General features: G+C 45.2%; 2 protein-coding genes across 2 annotated transcripts in view; both read left to right on the plus strand.

Moving 5' to 3' along the window:
- rsph1 (radial spoke head component 1) overlaps positions 1 to 937 on the plus strand; it is a gene marked incomplete at both ends in the record, with an annotated part of 3498 nt that extends 2561 nt beyond the window's left edge. The window contains 2 exons of the mRNA XM_084478414.1: positions 288 to 405; positions 897 to 937. Coding sequence (XP_084334540.1) covers positions 288 to 405; positions 897 to 937 — 159 coding nt within the window. The remainder of the gene's footprint in view (positions 1 to 287; positions 406 to 896) is intronic.
- A 299-nt stretch (positions 938 to 1236) lies between these two features.
- On the plus strand, positions 1237 to 15388 carry rrp1 (ribosomal RNA processing 1). Its single transcript, XM_084478042.1, is given in 17 exon segments — positions 1237 to 1402; positions 2097 to 2179; positions 2495 to 2552; positions 3198 to 3283; positions 3577 to 3638; positions 3931 to 4060; positions 6865 to 6929; positions 7613 to 7845; positions 8654 to 8787; positions 10630 to 10727; positions 10946 to 10965; positions 11355 to 11516; positions 12185 to 12648; positions 12650 to 13516; positions 13994 to 14155; positions 14772 to 14838; positions 15052 to 15388. Coding segments are annotated over 17 exon segments (3024 nt in total). The 5' UTR covers positions 1237 to 1275; the 3' UTR covers positions 15258 to 15388.
- The last annotated feature ends 1004 nt before the right edge of the window (positions 15389 to 16392 follow it).

Raw genomic sequence — 16392 nt, forward strand, 5'->3', positions numbered from 1 at the left:
GCCACACAAACCGTCTGAGCTTCTTGCACACCATCAATATGTATTTTTATTAAGGCTCTTGTTCACAGTTTACTAGATGGGATTGGAATCACAAAACAATTATGGATGATATCGATATGACTGTATACTTTTAAAGTCATCATTGAAAGGTAACATTTGATACAGTTACACAATAGTTATAGTTGGGTATAGTTTGTAATAAAGAAACGAGTAACAACATTGCTAAATATGAACAATGTGTCTGTGTTTGTCAAGTCGCCGTCACGCTGTTGTCTCTCATTCCTCAGAGGGGGCGCCCTGAGGATGACGAAGGTAACTCTTCCTCATCCTCGGCCCTGAAGTGGGTCCCCAGAGTCATCACGGGTCCCACCGCCTGGCCCTCCGAGTCCACCCGCCCTTCACCAGGTGGACCCTAGCTCAGACGTGATCAGTCAACACAAAATGTACTGAATATTGGCTAGAAATGCCCGTATATATTCTCAGGTGGACAGACACATGCCCTTTAACCTACAAAGACATATCTGCACCGTTTAACCCCCAGAGGACCCCCATCCGTCGTTGCGCTTGTTGACTCCTCTTGCACCCAGAGTGTAACAAAGCCAACCCACCATTGCTAGACAATCACATCATCACACTTTTCCATGCAGCAGTTGGACACTGCTTGGAATTCATGGGCATTAACGACTTCTACTCATTAGACAAAAACTGAAACTATGTTATGTCTATTTTTTAAACAGCGATAGTCAAGGCACATGTATTTCATTATTTAAATTGTTGACCAAAGTGTTGGACTACAATAAAAATAGTCATTACACAATACAAAAACTGAGCCATAACAAAAACGTAGTGTGTGTGTGTGTGTGTGTGTGTGTGTGTGTGTGTGTGATGCCTGACAGATATGGAAAAGCAAGCAGCCTCTACAGAAGATGGGAACTGACATCATAACCATCATCATAACCACATGTTTATCTTATTTGTTTACCGTTTTACAGTTTTGTTCTTTATGCATTTTCAACACTTTTTGAACGTAATACAATAAAACATAAAATAAAAAATGGTCTAAGTCTTCCACTGTCGGGATGTTTTTTTTTATAACAGCAACTAACATCTAAGGCCAGCGTTGCCAGATTGGCACAGATTTCCCGCCCAATCTGGCAACACTATCTAACTTTGTATATGTCGTCATCAATCTGCGCCGGGGGGAAAACGTGTGCAGTGGAGTAAAAAAAAGAAAAAGGAAGGCTGGAGAGTGTTTCCACGTGAAGAAGTGGAGACATGGCGGCGCTGCAAGAACCAGAAATCCAGTTCGCTCAAAGATTGGCTTCCAACGAGAAGCCGATTCGATCCAAGGCCATAAAGAAGCTGAGGAAATACATCATCGTCAGGTCCCACAAGAGTAAAGGTGGGTCACCTGGATCATTAGTTAGCTCCGCCGAGCTAACCAGCGCTCACACACACACACACACACGCCATAGCCGAAGTGTAACTGTATGGAACTAGGGCTGTTTTATGTAGGATAATAGAAGACATAATAATAACGTTACAGAAACGTATCTAATAAAGGTGAAGCATAACGCATGGTGGTTTATTGTGTGGCTGTCAGAGGCTAGGGTAGCAGCTACGCTGCTCGTCCACATGGGATCAAACGCATGTGGCGGGCCTGGCTGTGTGATATAAATTGATTCTACGGATAGTATGGTCCACTTCTCTGGGCGTTCGTCCTCTTCTGTATCATAGAAGGTACGACGCGCATCCGAATTGCGTTATGATGCTGTTAGCTCTGAACCGTTACCGTACCACAAAGTAATGACTAGAGTCCTGAATAGAGATGAGCAGAAATCGATTAACCAGAATTGATCATGTCATCGGTGCAAGTTGCTTTTATAGCTGTTAGATGTTTTGGTGATGCCTTGAGATGCGCATACTTTCAAAATCGCCGAAATCGTGAGCACCAGGTGTTGTGATCAACAGTTATACTGGTTGTTTTTGTGTTCGGCACGTCACTTGATGCCAAGGCGGATGGCAATGTTGATGGTGATTATTTCATGTGACAATTTCTTGAAATTAAGGTTTTTTTTCTTCCGTCCTGTCTGCAGGTGGGTTTAGCAGTGAGGAGTTACTGAAGCTATGGAAGGGGCTGTTCTACTGCCTGTGGATGCAGGATAAACCACTTCTTCAGGTAAGGTCCTCTTACTGGCTGAACTCAGAAAAGGAGCAGTGACATCTCAGATTATTCCAAGTTAATCACCCCCTTTTAAGATAATTAGTCAATACACCTGCATTCATTTTTATATCGGACATGTATTGAGACACTCATTGGGTCAATGCTGTAGTTCATGTAAAGTAAAATAAATAGGAACACAGAAAAAGTAGTACTCGGAATGACACTCAAACTCAAGAGTGGGACATAATGAAAAGTTACAGTTTCATACTTCCACAAGTCCCACCTCAAAATTAAATATTACTAATCTTTGCTTATTTGGTTGATTCCTAGGAGGAGCTTTCAAATCAGATCTCAAGTCTGTTTCACTGCTTCCAGAGCGCAGATGGCCGTAAGTTGCATTCATTTCACTTCATAAGCCATTAAATGTCTGTTAAATCTGTCAAATAATTTAGGATATGTTGTAATAGTTTTGTGGTTGTATGACTGAACTGTCAGAGAAAGTCTAAAACGTTGTGAAAAGGAGCACTCCTACTGGTAAGATAAAAAGCTTTGTGAATACGGCCCCTGGTGTATTAAGGTTGTTGTGGTGTAGGACCACATTACCATCCACTTAGGGGTTAGCTTACCCTCTGTTACATCTAGGGCCCTATGATTTCCGCGATGCAGAAATCGCGGACGGAATCACAGAATATTATTATTCACAAACGACGAACTATCGTGGTGAAATAACGGGATGCTGTCAGCAGCTGTCTGACTCTCCATCCAGCTCACTAAGTATAGAGTAGAGATACTAAGTATCTCTGATGATAAAATGATCAAAAATCGTAAAACACAGAATTCTGAAAACTTAATTTGGGAAAAAATAAAACGTAATTTGGAAAATAATAAAACTGATTTAATAGGGCTCTATACATCATGAATAAGTCTGATTTTGGTCTGTGTGAGAACCTTGGAAAGTATCTACTTTAGTGTTATTGTCAACATCTTATTTAATGGAGTGACTGCAATGGTTAAACTCTTTAATTGTTTGCAGAGTTTTTGTACCTGGAAGCCTTCCTGCTGACGGTCAAAAGAGAATGGACTGGCATCGACAGGTTACGAATGGACAAGTTCTACCAAGTAAGTACGGGCTCAATGCACCTGTTTCACACACCTGAACATTGTTCAGAACATTGTTCAGAACATTGTTCAGGTGTGCTTTGAAATGTTCAGTTTCGAGGCGATGTGTTGTTGAGTTTAGTTGATTGTGATGAGTATTTTGATATTCTCAAAGTCATCAATATGTACTCTGATATTCTCGTGTGTTGTGAAGGGCTTAAATATACTGCAAAGGACATTGTTTGACAGATGAATTGAGCCTTTCTGTGAGTTGCTCGGTATTCTAACGCCATCCTACCTTTTGTCTTTGGCAGCTGGTCCGCTTTGTATTCAGGCAGACGTTTGAGATGCTGAAGAAGAGGGAGTGGGAGGCCAGGTATGTTTTTTTTTTTTTTTTTTTTTTTTTTTTTAACATCCCATCAAGGGAGACACAATGAAAGAATTAAAACCACAATTTAAGGGCAGTCACGGCTAGATGTTCCCTAGACTAGAAGCTCTGCTAAATGCATGCAGCTCTGCGATCATTAGCGTTGTGTCCCTGCATTGTGGCGTGGATGTTGGCAGATGTTGACGTGTAAATCCAGCTGACGGGTTGAGAACTGTTATTTAAAGCACATGCAGCCCTGGTAGCCTGGCCAGTGACGGTGGTCTCTCCTACGGGTCCTCAGCTTGGTCAACAGGTTCCTGGAGATGCTGACCTCCCAGGTGCTTCAGGGCAATGGCACAGCACCCTCTGGCCTGCAGTACCACATCCTGGACCTTTACCTGACAGAGCTGGCGCGCGTCGGCTCAGAGGAGGTAAATTCACGAGCACACGCAAAGAAGAGAAAATGAAGTGTAGCAACTAGGGTGTGGGATTCCCAGGCAAGGAAAGCCACTTGCTGTGCATGTAATGGCGTAGTAGTACAAAGCTTTGTATGGAGCTTGGTAGAGGAAGCGGTTTATATCAATGGCTCCATCTGAGAATACAGAATAGGCTGTCAATGTTGCAGCTCAACATTTTTGTAATATAATAATTGTTATGTTTTATATTATATTATATTACATATATTATATGTAATATATAATTTATTTTCCTGTACTAATTAACAGTATGGATGGTGTGAAGCTGATGTCGCCTGTGAAGTACTTCTGAGAAGACTGAAGTCTTTTTTTCGTTGTATTGCTGCCTTGAGAGTAACTCAACCAAATCATTGATTAGGCGAGCTTGTTCAGAAGTCGGGCATTGGTTTAATTAATTCAAAATAGAACAGGCATTGACATTGGCCAACTGGTAACCAATCGTATGCCTGCTACAACACAAATCTACGTCCACACGCTCTCCGGGCTGCTCACCGTTTTCATTTGCTTCAACTTTATGTGAGTTAAGTGGAATGGCTTTATTTAAAGTAGGGCTGGGCAACGATTAAAAGTTTCAATCACGTTAATCGCATAGGATTGGTGTGTTAACCCGCGATTAATCACACTTTTACAATTCTATTTTAAATCCACTCCAATTGAAGTTAAATTAGATTATGAAATGGAATGACACATTATCATTCATACCAAATGTACTTAATAAGCAAAAACTAGACCAAGTGATCTTGAGGGAGTTTTATTGACTCACTCAGTGTGGGTTATGAAACTTACGGAAGACAGATTTGGGAATGGTAAACAGGCAGTTAATTAGTACAATTGTAAACCAACAGTTACTACAAGTGTAGTTAAATTCAAATAAGTAGCACCACAGAATTGGGAACAGTCACTTACTGCAAGTGTAATTGAATGTAAAGTAAGTGAAACAAAAAATATTTCTGATATGAATGTTGACATTCTGTGAGCGAAAAAAAGTTTGCGTTAATGTGTCAGTTTGTATTAATCACGTTAAAATAAGATTGCGTTAACGCGTTACATTGCGCGTTACATTGCACTTGCTTTTTGATCATGACAAATAATAGTGCAAAAGGATCATCTTAAAACAGAAGATATACTGTGTCTCTAGCATCACACTTATGGTTGGTTGGTAGGTGGTTTGGAAGACTATTCTTTTTTTTTCTTTTTTTCGTCTCCGTCCTGAATGTCTTTCAAGCTGTGTTGTCTTGGACTCAAACCTCTTTGGACTCAGACTCGGCCACTCCTGGTATTGGACTCTACAAAGGTGCCACCACATGGTGCCACCACAGGCGCTAACCAACCGCTTGGCCTCAGCCACTCAATGGGCTATCGCCCGGTGTAACAAAAAAACAAATGTACCCAGCCCGACTGAGCGGTGGTGATACAATGTTTCTTAGTGGTGTACTCTAGTCTACGCTTTACGCTCGTGCACGTTGCAGAAAACATGCAACAGCGAGCGCTGGTGTCACACTATATGATGGGTAACAGAATACGGTGCAACACCAGTCCGTGAAAATATTGTCTGACATAGTGTTGGTCCGTCGTGTAAAAAAAAAAAAAAAAGATTCAGGACCGCTGCCGTTTCATACACGGCAGATACTGTGACACGCCGTGTGCTGGTTTCAATCCCCCGACGGCTCGGCGCCCTTGAGCAAGATCAGTCGTAACGCTCATAAATTATGTCTATCTGTATTCGCAAAGTCACTTTGGATGAAATCATCCATCTTGCGTCTGCAGATCTCTTTGCTGATTGAATCCCTCATGGAGGAATTACTTGGCAACATTTTTCTTTTTATCTCGTCTTCCCACCCCCAGCCACCGCTCTCTGGTAAGTGGTCAAAGGAGAACCGAGGGAGGAGGTGGCCTGGACCCACACTGCGGCGGCACCTCTCACCTCCCTGCCGCCTCGCAGCCCCTCTCTAACGGCCCCCTTCTGTTTGCTCACACGTCCCCCGCTCACCTCGGTGTTGCCCGTCAGACCCGACACTCCTTTCCCAAACGGTCTTCGTCCTCTTTTCTCTAGTCGTCGGCCAACACGGCTGCTTTCGTAGTCATCACTGACAACGCGTACCTGTGAGTTGTAACCGCTGATAAACCAAAGTCAGTCTGTGTGGATGTTAGATCTAGAATGTTGTACACAGAATCCATTCCCTTTGGCAAATGGCTCATTTGGTTTGGTGTGTCCAGTGGGTGGGCACCAACATTATATTTCAAAGACGTGTTTTTAATCCGTTATTATTGCCTTACTTTTATAATTTGTATTTATTTTTTATATACTGTATAAAATTACAAAACTTGGGGATTGGAAATGAATAAAGAAAAGTAATTATTCTAAAAAGTGTTATTTTTCTTTGACCCCAATTCTCCACAAATGTTTTGGATCTGTGCTAGGGTAACTGGCTAGTTCCATGTGACCATTGTCCCCTTGTATGGAGCTGATTGCAGTGTTTTGATTCGGCTGTATATCCACTAGATTATGACCTTCATGTAGCACATCCTCTGGTAACCTCTGCTTATCGTTACTGTGGAGTAATAATAATAATAATAATTAATAATTAAACTCTTCTTTCATTAATAATTTCTTTATTTGATCTATCGTCTTTGCTGCTTTAACACTGCATATTTCCCCACTGTGGGATTATCTTATTACTTTAACCGTAATAATGACTTGAACTATTATTATGATATTAATATTGTGTGGACCTCCTCCTGTGCTCTCCTTTCTGCAGCTCAATGCCGATCAAAACCTCACCCTCATCATTCCCTACTGCAAAATTGTGGCCAAAACCAAGGAGTAAGTTTTTACAGTTTATAAAATGTGCTTGACTTCCTGTTTACGTCAAACTATGTCCTATTCTCGTTTCTTCTTTTACGTTACTTTTATAATTGTAACTTCTGGTCAGTCGTGGCTGCCTTTTCGTTATGATGATCCAATATGTTTCTCTTTTCCCGGTCAGTCACACCCTCACTCCCCCTCCTCAGTCACATCACGTTTAACTTCCTTGTCAGTCTCCTAATGTCAAACTCTTGTCCGTGAAGTTTCTTTGGGCCAAAATGGGCTGCAAATTTCATTTGACAGGGCTCAAAATTGTATTGTATCATTTTGGTCTCGTATGATCCTGAAATGAAATGTGCGGCTGTGGGATTTAATTGGGAGCGTTTGTATGAATGTAATGAATTGGTGCTACCTTTCTTTATATTTGTTTAATATTTGTTTGTATTTGTTTAATATATACTTTCTTTATATCTTCTGTCGACGGTCTCTGTAGGTTCGCCGGTTGGTACACTCAGTATCTGTCTTGCCCAATTAATATATAATTAGAATAGTAGTAATAATATTATTATTTTGAGTTGGTTTTATCAGTGCGTTCAATTAGACTTGCTGCAAACCATTATTGCGTATCCGGATGGGTACTGAGCACCACGGCCAGAGGTGTGAAAGGAGCCTCCGTTCTCACGCCCGTGTTCCCTCCGCAGCAACACCCTGTTCAAGGCCATCTGCAACAGCATCTTCAGCACCATCATCGACCAGGCCCCCTTCGCCATCGAGGACCTGTTGAGGGAGATGAAGTCCGCTGAGCTCTCAGACTCGGACTCTGGTCATGCCGACCAAGATGAGGAGGAGGAGGAGGAGGAGGAGGAGGAGAAGATGAAGGGCAAACCTGTTGGGAAGAAATCCAAAGAGAAGACAAAGGGGAAGCTGCTCAATGGTAAGCCCGGGAGATCCAGCGGCTCTCAGCCGGTTCTCGCAGATCTTTGTGGTGGTCGTGGCAAATATTCAAACTGATCTCACCCTCCTCGCCTCGGCCTACCCGCATGTGAAAATGAAATGCTTTTCTCAACGTCATGCCTGGTGAATAATGAAGTCTACAAGAACGTTAAACTATTTACATCAGCCGCCATGAGAATATGCGTTGTATAATCATACAATAATCACGCCGGTGAAAAGACGGATGGGATACTCAACCTATAGCCTAGTGAAGACAATATGCTCATTATGCTCCATCCTATGTATTAAGAGGATTAACTTATACTGGAGTTTCGATTTTTAATCCAAGTGTTAGAGTAGAGAACCCTTGGGGGGATTATGATTGTTAATGATGATTATGAGTGTTTTTGAGACATTAGTTTCCCTGGTCAATAACTCAAATAGGCTATCACCCTTTTCATAGAAAGTTGGGTATCCAAAACGATACTGTATTGACACAGCTGCACACCTTCATGTTGTCAAAAGCGACCTATGTTCACGTACAGTAGTGCAATGCTAATCTCTCCATCAGCACAGACAACGCAGCTTATGATAGACACGCCATCGAGAGGGGACGTTTATATAATCCCTTTGTGCCTATTATTTACTTTGCAATAAAGAACTGTTGATTGTGCCCAGTCTAGCAGGTGGGGCGAGGGGTCCTCTGTTCAGCTGTGTGGAACTTAAAGGAATAGTATTAATTGTTAAGACGGTTACAGTGCATTGAGTTATGACCTCCCGTGAGTTGATGAACGGTTTCTCCTCTGTAGGAACTGAATCAAAGGCAGCCGAAGAGGAGGAGGAGGAGGAGGAGGAAGAGGAAGAGGAGGAAGATGATGGTCAGTCGTCGGTGGTCTCGGACACGGAGCTTCCCGACGATGAAGGATCAGAACCTGTGCTGCAGGTTAGGACGCTGACACACGCACACACGCTCGCCACCGTGAAGCCCCTGTCACACTCCCAACACACACACACACACCCTAGTGTACAGGCGCACACACGCCCTATGATGCACTGCCAAATCGTCAATCGAAACTCTAGCACTCATGTCCCAATAATGGCCCTGACCAGGGAGGGGGGACGGTGGTTAAGGGATGGACTACATTTTGTTAGAAATAACACTAATTATGAATAAAGGCTCCGTAGTTTGTTATAATAATCATATGGTTTAATAGTCGATAATACCTAATCATATAGAGAGTGAAAACGGCAACTTTGAACTCACAACTTCGCGAGAACTCTCTCTCTCGCTTGCTCGCTCTTTGGTATTTTATGCCCCAAAAGGGTTAAACGGTTGTGAACGGTGACTCTTACACCGTCACGGTCGGCTTACTGTGTCCTCTTTGTAGTTCTGCAAAAGTTACATATGGTAATTCCAGCTCTGAAACAACAATGTACACACTAGTCCAGCCTTGGCAATGCAACGAGCAAACGGAAAAACGCGAATCCTCCTGACAAATAATCGCATCATCACACAAGCCGTGTGTGCACTTCAGCAGAATATACAGATGGATGGCAGGGCTCCAGACTAACTTTTTAATTAATAAAATTAGAATATCTTGGGTCGAGGGCCCCGACGGTTCCCCTCTGGGTGTAAGGTGGAACTGACCACCTTGGCATGCTTTGCGCGTCCTCCATTGGCCCCCACTGCACTGTGGCCGATTATTGGAAAAGTTGGTATAAACTTTGTTTATTGTCCTTTGTCGCCATCTGGTGGTCGAATGGTGCACTTGCGAGGGTTTGGCTTGATATCCTTTGTCGCCATCTGGTGGTCGAATGGTGCACTTGCGAGGGTTTGGTTTGACGTCATTCGGTTCTACTCAGCCTGACCTAACAGAATTAAACGTCATAATTCAACAATGGGTTACGATATCCACCTGTTTGTCTCATCATTTGTTATTTTTGCACTGGATTTATTGTCCTTATTTTGAGAATCTGCTTAACCCTCTACTAAAACCGCTCTTTGCTCTATTTCACTTTATTTGCATCAAATAGCAATAGATAATATTCACTCTAAAACATGAACTGTACTTCAGGAGGAAGGCTTTATTAACTTGGACTTCGTAGTATCCAAAATGTTATCGGTCTTCTGCTACCAAGATTATATATTATAGCCATTGTAGTAAACTATTTATGTTCAGAAAAAGAGGACTTGTGTGACGAGGTTCATTGCAAAGAACACATTTCGTTGTATAATACCTAAAACATGAGGTTTGAAACATCAGCACGTTTTATTATAATACCTGTACTAAAACGTGAGGTTTGAAACATCAGAACGTTTTATTGTAATACCTGTACTAAAACATGAGGTTTGAAACATCAGTACGTTTTATTATAATACCTGTACTAAAACATGAGGTTTGAAACATCAGAACGTTTTATTATAATACCTGTACTAAAACATGAGGTTTGAAAGTTTCATTCCAAGGCCATATATTCCATTTCCATATACTTGTCATGACCCTTCGTTAGACTGTTAAGTGTGCCATTTTGAATTCATAAGCATGTCGTGATCTTTATCGATACCGTTTAAAACTTTTCCATAATTATTGTGATACATTTTTCCATGTCGCCCAGATCCTACCGTACATTATTCACTCATCGTGAGGACCTGTTTGAGAGACGTTTCTCTGTGATGGCACTAATTTGATCCAGGCTGATGTTTTTGGGGGGATGTCTGTCATCCTCGGGGTAAACACTGATACTTGTGCCTTATTGTCTGTCTGTCTGTCTGTCTGTGTTTCAGTTCGACTACGCTGCCCTGGCAGACAAGCTGTTTGAGTTTGCCAGTAGAGGAAACTCCCCGAGCCACAACAGGCAAAGACTTTACAAAATAATCAAAATGTAAGTAGAAGAGCAAACTGCTTCTCACACCAAGTGGTCAATTAAGACGAAACCTCTTATAGTACAACATAGTATATTCAACCATCTTATTATTTTTTGTTTAAAAAGTTAGATTCAAGTCAATGCCCTGAATTAACTTTTGAGTTGACCAATGTTTAACACAATCATTGATGACCAAATGATCCATTAATTCATGTCTTGTTTTTTGGTGATGCCAGACTGCGGGACCTGAGTGAAGGTGAGTTTCCCGGAGACTGCATGGTTCCATCAGATTAATTGACGCGTGTATCAATTCATAATGGGTTATTTTTCACCACTGACTCTCTGCCGTTGTCTTTTGCCCTGTTCTTCCCCCTCTCTCCTTCCCTCTGACACTCTCCCACCCCTCTCACTTTGCTCCTCTCACCCTCCCTCCTCCCTAACTCTCTCTCTCTCTCGCTCTCTCTCTCGCTCTCTCTCTCTCGCTCTCTCGCTCTCTCTCTCTCTCTCTCTCTCTCTCTCTCTCTCTCTCTCTCTCTCTCTCTCTCTCTCTCTCTCTCTCTCTCTCTCTCTCTCTCTCTCTCTCTCTAATGTGTTAATCTGTCTCTCTCATACCGTTCCGCCTCTCGCGCTGTCTCTCCCTCCTAGGGGTCTTTCCTCAGGACGATTACCCCGAGGAGGTCTCCACAGATGAGGACGATGAAATGTTTGGCAGCAGGAAGAGGTTGAAGAGGAAGGGTCGTAGGGAGGAGGAGGAGGAGAAGGATGAGGAGGAGGAGGCCCCCACAGCGAAAAAGAAAAAAAAGAGCGGTAACTATGAGTTCACATTAGGGACGCACTAGGGGTGTACATCGGAGCCTTCATGGTGATTCGATATCGACGTCTTAAGCCAACGATTCGATTATTTTCGATACTTCAGAATTCCCCCACGATACGATTCGATATGCAATATTTTTTTTACATTATATCTATTCATATAATATCTATCAAATTAATCATTTACCTTTTATTGAGAATACAGAAACAGTATTCTATACTCACTTTAGTGCTCACTGTGCAGGTCTAGTACGGCAATCAGCCTATTCACTGTTTTTTGTTATTTTTAATCGATACTCTTGTGGACGAATCATGGCATGCGTCGATGTTTCAGAAAATGCTCAACAGCGCCCCCTTGGGTCACACTTTTCGGTGGGTCGCAGAATTCGGTGTAACACCGGAACGGGTTTGATAGAAGCATTGTGAGCGTAGAGCCTGTTGAATATTGGTCTGAAATGGGGCTGACGGGAAGTCACCATTTTATTACTTGGAAAATCAAGCTGTTGAACATGAGGCGCTACTCCACTTTATCTCTGAAAGAGGCAGAGGCGACGTTGTAGTAGAATAGTATAGCCACGTAAAATGACACATTGGGCGGGAAATAAATAAGTCAGTGTAACAGTTTTGCAGTTGCTATAAACTGACCACAGCTTTGATTCCAGGGAAGAAAACGGAGTCCGTCAACGGAGAGAACAATCAGAAGTCTGTGAAGGACCACGAGGAACCCGCCAAGAAGAAGAGGAAGAAGAAGAAAAAGAAGGCGGCCGCTGTGGCCGCCGGGGCCGAGGCGCTCCCTGAGGCTGAGGCCGCGGCGGAGGCGGAGGTCGGGGTGGAGGCGGAGGCGGAGGTCGCCCAGATGGAAACGCCGGGCGTCAAAGAAGACCCATTAGAACAGTCTCCAGCTCCGGTAGAAGCAGCTGACCAACTGGAGCCTCCGGCCGCAGGGGACGGCGACAGCGAGTCCTTAAAAACACCGTCCAAAAGGGGCAAGAAGAGGAAGAAGTCCGTCACTGCCGTGGAGCCAACGAGCCCAGCAGGGGAGCCATCGCAACCAGCAGCAGCAGCAGCAGCAGCTCCCCCCCAGGAGGCAGAGGGCGGTGCGGGGACGGCCGAGCCGGGCGCCGCCCCCCGCCGCGGAACCCGCCGGCTCCACCCACCACCACGAGAAGAGTCTCGTTGTCGAGGCGGTCGCTGAGGAAGCGGAGGCCCCGCCCGCCCCGCCCGACGAGACGGGCGGGGCGGACTCGACGGCCGACTCGGTTGAAACCAAGCCGCCGAAAAAGGTGAACAGACGCCGATCGCGCAAATCCCTGACGACGACGACGACGACGACGACGACGACGACGACGGGCGCCCCGGTGGAGGAGGCCCAGACGGAACCCGCTGAAGCCCCGATCCCGGAGGCCCCCGCGGAGACGCCGGCCCCTCCGGCCGAGAAGGCCGCCGAGACGCCGGCCAAGAAGAAGAAGAAGAAGCAGCAGAAGGTGTCGGCAGTAGGGGTCGAAGGTCAGGCGGAGAGCGCGGCCGTCTGCGACCCACCCAAGCCACCCACGACAGACTCGTTGACTCCGAAAAAGCCAAAGAAGGACGCCAGCAAACAGGAAGCAGAAGCGCCCGCCGATGACGTCGTCACGGCGACGCCACAGAGGAGGAAGAAGAAGGTGAAGGCCTGCGTGACGAAGGACGCCTCCGGGCCGACGGCAGCCCAGCCCAGCCCGGACCAAACGGCACCGCCGGGCGCCGCCGCCGCCGCCGCGACGACGACGGCGTCGACGACGGCCTCAAAGAAGAAGCTGAAGAAGGCGAGCGCCGCCGCCGACGCCCAGGAGGACGTGGAGGTCCCGGAGAGCCCCGAGACCCCGCTGTCCCAGAAGAAGAAGAAGAAGAGGAAGATCCCGGTGACGTTTGAGTTTGAGGCGGACGAGGTGGAGCCGGCGGCGGTGAGCCTCAACGGCCTCGCCGGCAAGAAGAAGAAGAAGAGCAAGCTGCAGAACGTAAGTATAACCCGGTCCATGTTGCTATGGCCGTAGTCACTGGAATATGAAGCACTGATCGTTTTGTTATAATTACACTCTTAGGCCCCGTCCCAATACTGACCCTAACCCTAGGTTTTGCGCGTTCTCGTGTAGGGGTAGGGTGTCCCGTTACTGTAGGGAGCTAAGGGGGAGTGCTATTTTGCCCTCATAATCAACCCTCAAAACGTAGTGAGGTCCGACGCAGGCTTAAAACGAAGTGGAAGATTTACTGTTGAGGGCACATTTGAATGCAAGCAATCGAATGCTACTATGTCGAAACGCAAATATGAAATCCGTTTAGGAAAGTGTGCCGGCGCACCTTTTCCTCAAATCAAGCTTAGCCGTTGGTTTGCCATGATGCTCTCTGCCGTCTTGTGTTTTTATTTGTTTTTGTAATGCCTTTTATCTAGACCTGGATGAACTGTGTGTTGTTTATGCGTGGCTGTTGGTCTCCAGGGTGCTGCGGAGACTCCGTCCACCCCTCTGAGCTCCGCCAAGTCCCCCGGCAAGAAGGCCAAGAGCCCGGGCAAGGCGCTCGTCAGCTTCCAGAAGAAGACCATCATCCCCGCGCCCCTCTTCTTCAAGACCAAGGGAACCCCGGGCGCGACGCGCTCCAAGGTACGGCCCGCAGGACACACCAAGGAAGGCCGCACGCTTTAGGCTACACACTCAGTAGGCTACACACTCGGTAGGCTACACACTCAGTAGGCTACACACTCTGTAGGCTACACACTCAGTAGGCTACACACTCTGTAGGCTACACACTCAGTAGGCTACACACTCAGTAGGCTACACACTCAGTAGGCTATACACTCAGTAGGCTACACACTCGGTAGGCTACACACTCAGTAGGCTACACACTCTGTAGGCTACACACTCAGTAGGCTATACACTCGGTAGGCTACACACTCGGTAGGCTACACACTCGGTAGGCTACACACTCGGTAGGCTACACACTCGGTAGGCTACACACTCAGTAGGCTATACACTCCCGCACGGATCCTTGATCGCCTCAGAGTTCCTTCCATGCTTGAACACTAGTGTCTAGTGATGGCATACGAACCACTGTTAAGAACATAAGGATTTTTGGAGTGTACAACTTTTTTTTTTCTTAAGAATTCCATACTGCTTTTAAACATGCAAAGCATCTGATTGGAATGTAAAAAATCACAGATAATGTTTGGTCCTTTTTTTTTTATAAATGACTTTATTCCCGTGCTTTCAATTTCAACAGAAGCCCCAGACGCCAAAATCAGAGGCTAAGAAGGTGACCTTTGGCCTCAAGAACAACAAGACCGCAGGTAAAACAGGTGGAGGATCCTGGACACGTTAGACTTCATTAACGTTGGTTCCTTTAATGGGTTTTTAAGACTTGGCACTTGCATCATTCACTTTGAGGACAGATTAACTTTGTCAACTGTTCACCTCGTCCCCACGTATGTAGGCAGGGAATGAGAATCTAATGACGTCACTGCTGACATCAGACGCCTCTCCTCCCCCCCCCCCCCCCGCAGAGTTCAGGAAGTCGGACCGCAGCCTGCTGCTGAGCCCAGAGGGGCCGTCGCGCGTGCCCTTCGACCCCAAACAGAAACCCAAGTTCGGGGTGTTGAAGAGTCCGGCGCCGGCGTCGCCGATGGTCTTCAGGAAGACCCCCAAACCCGGCAAGATGACCCCCAACAGCGCCCCCAAACGGAGACCCACGGCCGACGACTTTTTCTAGCGTGCCGTCGCTGCGGATGTTTTGGTTTTTCCATAGAAAACCTTGTTGATCTGTTCCCGGTGTAAACATCCTAAACAATATAAAAAAATAATGTATTAAGAAGACCTTGTTAACGTTTATAATGTTCTATGGCCTACATTTTAATAAAGCGTTTATGTTCTGTTTTATTGAACCTTGTTGCGTCTGTGTCCTATATGTTATGTAGAACTAAGTTTGAGGGAACAAACGGTAAAATTACTTTTCTGTCTGCGCTCCTGTTTTTATTCCCGTTTGGCGGGTCTGTTTGAAACTGCTAACCCATTTTTATTGGAGCATTCAGACAGACTCCAGGAGAACATGGATGTCACCGGCATGGCCACGGTTACCCCTCTGTTGATGCCCTTCTGGAAATCGTCTGCCCATCGGTCACTGTGGCCTTGGTGCTCCGCACAATGCCTGTTTAGTTGATTTTGCTCCCCTGCCCTGCTTCTGCTAGGGATGCGTACTGAATGCCTGAAACCAGGCATTGATCTAGAAGTGTTCAAACTTTGACAACCCTCAGTTGTTTGCCTTCGTTGAAGTCAGTGTTTTTCCCACATTAACTTCCATTATCAAGTGGCGACCCTGGGCAAGTATTAGCCCCAAAAAAACAAGAGTACCGTATATACTCGCCAACAAGTGAGCTGTGTTTTGGAGCAGAGCTATTGTTTGGAGTAAAAGCCAGCGAAATTATTTATCTTAAAATTCGTAAAATACTTAAGTGCACTATTAAGGTGATACATCTTCAACTAGGTTTGTGTAAATGACACTTTACACAGAGCTCATAAACTCGTTAGTTTATGAGTGTGCTTACATTGTGTACATTAATGTTCCTCACATCACAGCGTCCCGCTCCTATCACAGAAACCTAGAATCAATGTTTGGGGGTTATTCAGAATATTGAGCACGAAAACACGTGATACTGGGTTGAATGTCATTTTTACGCCTTTTCAGATAGAGCTGCTTTGAATGGCAGAATGCAACACTACAGTTATGTATGGAGAGTATTTGTAGTAGATCTTTAGTATAGCTACCATCAGCTTCCTAAATACCAGTAGAAGCCCCCTAGCTCAATTCACCTCTTTGGAATTCAAATATGGCATTTCCAGAAACGCTT

The sequence above is a fragment of the Micromesistius poutassou genome, assembly GCF_964030765.1.
Source record: "Micromesistius poutassou genome assembly, chromosome: 14".
NCBI lineage: Eukaryota > Metazoa > Chordata > Actinopteri > Gadiformes > Gadidae > Micromesistius > Micromesistius poutassou.